General features: G+C 49.1%; 1 protein-coding gene across 1 annotated transcript in view; it reads right to left on the bottom strand.

Moving 5' to 3' along the window:
• The window catches only part of LOC107575530 (bromo adjacent homology domain-containing 1 protein-like), a 12940-nt gene that overhangs the window by 6123 nt on the left and 6241 nt on the right, over positions 1-576 (bottom strand). Inside the window, exon 3 of the mRNA XM_016261892.1 lies at positions 242-535. Coding sequence (XP_016117378.1) covers positions 242-535 — 294 coding nt within the window. The remainder of the gene's footprint in view (positions 1-241; positions 536-576) is intronic.

Below are 576 nucleotides of genomic sequence, written 5' to 3'. Positions count from 1 at the left end.
TGGAAATGGAGATGATGTATAAATCTCAATTAAACTAAACTGACCCTTATGACTGGTTTTGTTCTCACATGTGTTTATATATGGCCAATGATCGTAGCAGTGCAAATGGCATCAGGAGGCAGAAACGTGAAAGGGAATGTGCAAAACAACAGAGGGAACAATAAGAAGATAGTGAGTGTTGAGTGGAGACAGGTTATTCTACAGATCTGCTCAACGAGTGTCCAGTCCTTCAATCACTCACCGCAGTAAACACCTCCTTCTCCGTGGGGACTCCGACGGGACGCCATCCGTTCGTGGCCTGCCTCTGCTGTTCGGCACTTGCTGTGGGGTGTTTCTGGGAGGATCTGCTGTGTCCCACAGTGAGTGAGCCGTGGGATGGTGTGGTGTTTTGAGGGCATTCTTTGCCCATCTGAAGCCTGACCTCTGCCTGCCTGCGGTCGGACATCGTGGACAGAAGACGCGGGACGGCCGGGGGAACGAGCTCGTCTTCTAAAACAGCACAATAGGGGTGTAACACTACATTAAAAGCATGCATCTCAATTTGAAAGTCAAGTTTCGGTATGTTTATGGAACAGC

Source organism: Sinocyclocheilus grahami, unplaced genomic scaffold (assembly GCF_001515645.1).
Source record: "Sinocyclocheilus grahami isolate Dianchi unplaced genomic scaffold, SAMN03320097.WGS_v1.1 scaffold2693.1, whole genome shotgun sequence".
Lineage (NCBI taxonomy): Eukaryota > Metazoa > Chordata > Actinopteri > Cypriniformes > Cyprinidae > Sinocyclocheilus > Sinocyclocheilus grahami.
This window is presented reverse-complemented; position numbering and strand designations above follow the sequence as displayed.